This window comes from Citrus clementina, unplaced genomic scaffold, assembly GCF_000493195.1.
Source record: "Citrus clementina cultivar Clemenules unplaced genomic scaffold, Citrus_clementina_v1.0 scaffold_2, whole genome shotgun sequence".
In the NCBI taxonomy this organism is placed as follows: Eukaryota; Viridiplantae; Streptophyta; class Magnoliopsida; order Sapindales; family Rutaceae; genus Citrus; species Citrus x clementina.
Genome location: NW_006262688.1, coordinates 20,783,734 through 20,786,189, shown reverse-complemented (window position 1 = coordinate 20,786,189; position 2,456 = coordinate 20,783,734). Strand labels below are relative to the sequence as shown.

General features: G+C 38.5%; 1 protein-coding gene and 1 non-coding gene across 2 annotated transcripts; one reads left to right on the top strand and one right to left on the bottom strand.

Moving 5' to 3' along the window:
* Positions 1 to 316: 316 nt before the first annotated feature.
* On the bottom strand, positions 317 to 424 carry LOC112101233. The gene has a single exon (XR_002907360.1). It is a non-coding gene; the product is annotated as a small nucleolar RNA R71 (small nucleolar RNA).
* A 685-nt stretch (positions 425 to 1,109) lies between these two features.
* LOC112100953 lies at positions 1,110 to 2,248 on the top strand. Its single transcript, XM_024190831.1, has 3 exons — positions 1,110 to 1,639; positions 1,751 to 1,979; positions 2,021 to 2,248. The coding sequence occupies exons 1-3, from the start codon at positions 1,110 to 1,112 to the stop codon at positions 2,246 to 2,248; spliced, it is 987 nt and encodes a 328-aa protein (XP_024046599.1).
* The last annotated feature ends 208 nt before the right edge of the window (positions 2,249 to 2,456 follow it).

The following is a 2,456-nucleotide window of genomic DNA, read 5'->3' as shown; positions in this document are numbered from 1 at the left end:
GATAATCAGACCTGAAGTAGAAGCTGCAAATTTTGAGTTGAAGCCAGTGATGTTTCAAATGTTGCAAACTGTTGGTCAATTTAATGGATTACCAAATGAAGATCCTCATCTCCATCTTAAGTTGTTCTTAGAAGTGAGTAATGCTTTCAAGATTGTTGGAGCAACACAAGATGACTTAAGGTTGAAGCTTTTTCCTTATTCCTTAAGAGATGGAGTAAGAGCATGGTTAAATTCGTTACCATCTGATTCCATCACTACATGGAATGAGTTGGCTGATAAATTCCTAATGAAATATTTCCCACCGACAAAAAATGCAAAGTTGCGGAATGAGATTACTTCTTTTCCATCAACTTGAAGATGAGAGTTTGTACAAGGCTTGAGAAAGATTCAAAGAACTGCTCAGAAGGTGTCCTCATCATGGCATTCCTTGTTGCATTCAATTGGAAACTTTTTACAATGGGTTGAATCCGAGTACAAGATTAATGGTGGATGCTTCAGCAAATGAAGCCCTGTTATCCAAATCGTACACTAAAGCTTATGAAATTTTGGAAAGAATTGCCAATAATAGTTATCAGTGGCCATTAACCAGGCAACCAGCAGCAAAAGGATCAGCAGGGGTACATAACATAGATGCAATTACAGCCTTATCAGCACAAGTAACCTCATTGACTAACATGGTATAGGCCATGACATCTGCTCCAGCAGTAGTGAAGCAAGTTGTTGAACTTTCTTGTGTATACTGTGGTGAAGGACATGACTTTAATAATTGTCTTGGAAATCCAGCATCAGTAAACTATGTGGGTAATTTCAATCGACAGCCTTAGAACAACCCATATTCAAATACTTACAACCGTGGATGGAAACAACACCCAAATTTCTCATGGAGCAGTCAGAATCGAAATGCTCGAGCAGTAAATGGACAAAATAGGAACACTCAACCATCTGGATTTCATCACCAGAGTCAGGGGCAAAAACATATCAGTCAGGATCCAATCACTTCATTGGAAGCATTGATTAAGGAATACATTGCAAAAAATGAAGCAATTGTGCAGAGTCAAGCTATATCCTTGAAGAACTTGGAAAATTAAATGGGATAACTTGCCACAACAATGAGTAGCAGGACTCAAGGAAGTTTACCTAGCAATACAGAAGACCCTAGGAGAGAGGGCAAGGAACACTGCAAAGCAATTAATTTGAGATCTGGAAAGAATGTTGACATCCCAATTGATGTGACTAACAAAGGTAAGGAATTTAATTCCTCACAAAACCAACCTCAAAATGGAAGCATGTTACAACAACCCAACTATCAAGACGCTGGTTATAAGAGACAAGTTACAGCAACTGCAGAGGGAATTCAACTAGAACAAGCTGAAAAAGAAGTTGCAACACCAGTAGCCATAACTTACACCAAACCAAACAAACAGAGTTTGGTGCCTCCTGACGCTACCCAGTCGTTTAGACATCCACCATCTTTCCCACAGAGTTTCCAAAAGCAAAAACAAGACAAGCAATTCAGCAAATTCCTGGAAGTGCTGAAGCAATTACACATAAATATACCTTTTGTGGAAGCATTCGAACAAATGCCAAATTATGTGAAATTGCTAAAAGACATCTTGGCACGAAAGAAAAGACTGGGAGAGTTTGAAACTGTTACTTTAACATAGGAAAGTAGTCATATGCTCCAAAGTAAGATTCCTACAAAAGTAAAAGATCCAGGAAGTTTTACAATACTCTGTTCTATAGGAACTAGGTATGCTGGTAGAGCACTTTGTGACTTGGGAGCTAGGATTAATTTGATGCCATTGTCTGTATTTAAGCTGCTTGGAGTAGGGGAATCCAAACCAACAACAGTCACTCTACAATTAGCTGACAAATCTCATGCATACCCTGAAGGAAAAATTGAGGATGTACTGGTGAAGGTTGACAAATTTATCTTCCCAGTAGACTTCATTGTACTAGATTTTGAAGCTGATAAAGAGGTACCCAATATACTTGGAAGACCTTTTCTAGCAACTGAAAGACTCTGATAGATGTGCGGAAAGGAGAGCTCACCATGAGAGTTAATGATCAGCAAGTCACATTTAATGTACTAGAGGCTATGAAGAGCCCTGATGAAGTAGAAGATTGCAATTTCCTAAGTGTTGTGGATTTTGTTGTAGCAGACAGAATGGACAGATGCTGCAGTAATGAAATCAACAAAGTCACCACCTTTGAGGATGTAAAAGAGGAAGATGTTGCAGCAAATTAGATAGATTGGATGGAAGAAAAGCAATCTGATAGGCACAACAGGTTTATTGAGCATCTGAATCTTTCAGACAGGGAAGTAAAAACAACTTTACCATCTATTGAATCACCTCCTAGTCTTGAATTAAAATTGTTACCTTCACATTTGAAGTATGTTTATCTTGGTCAAAACAACACACTCCCTATAATCATTTCTTCTACTTTGGGTGCAG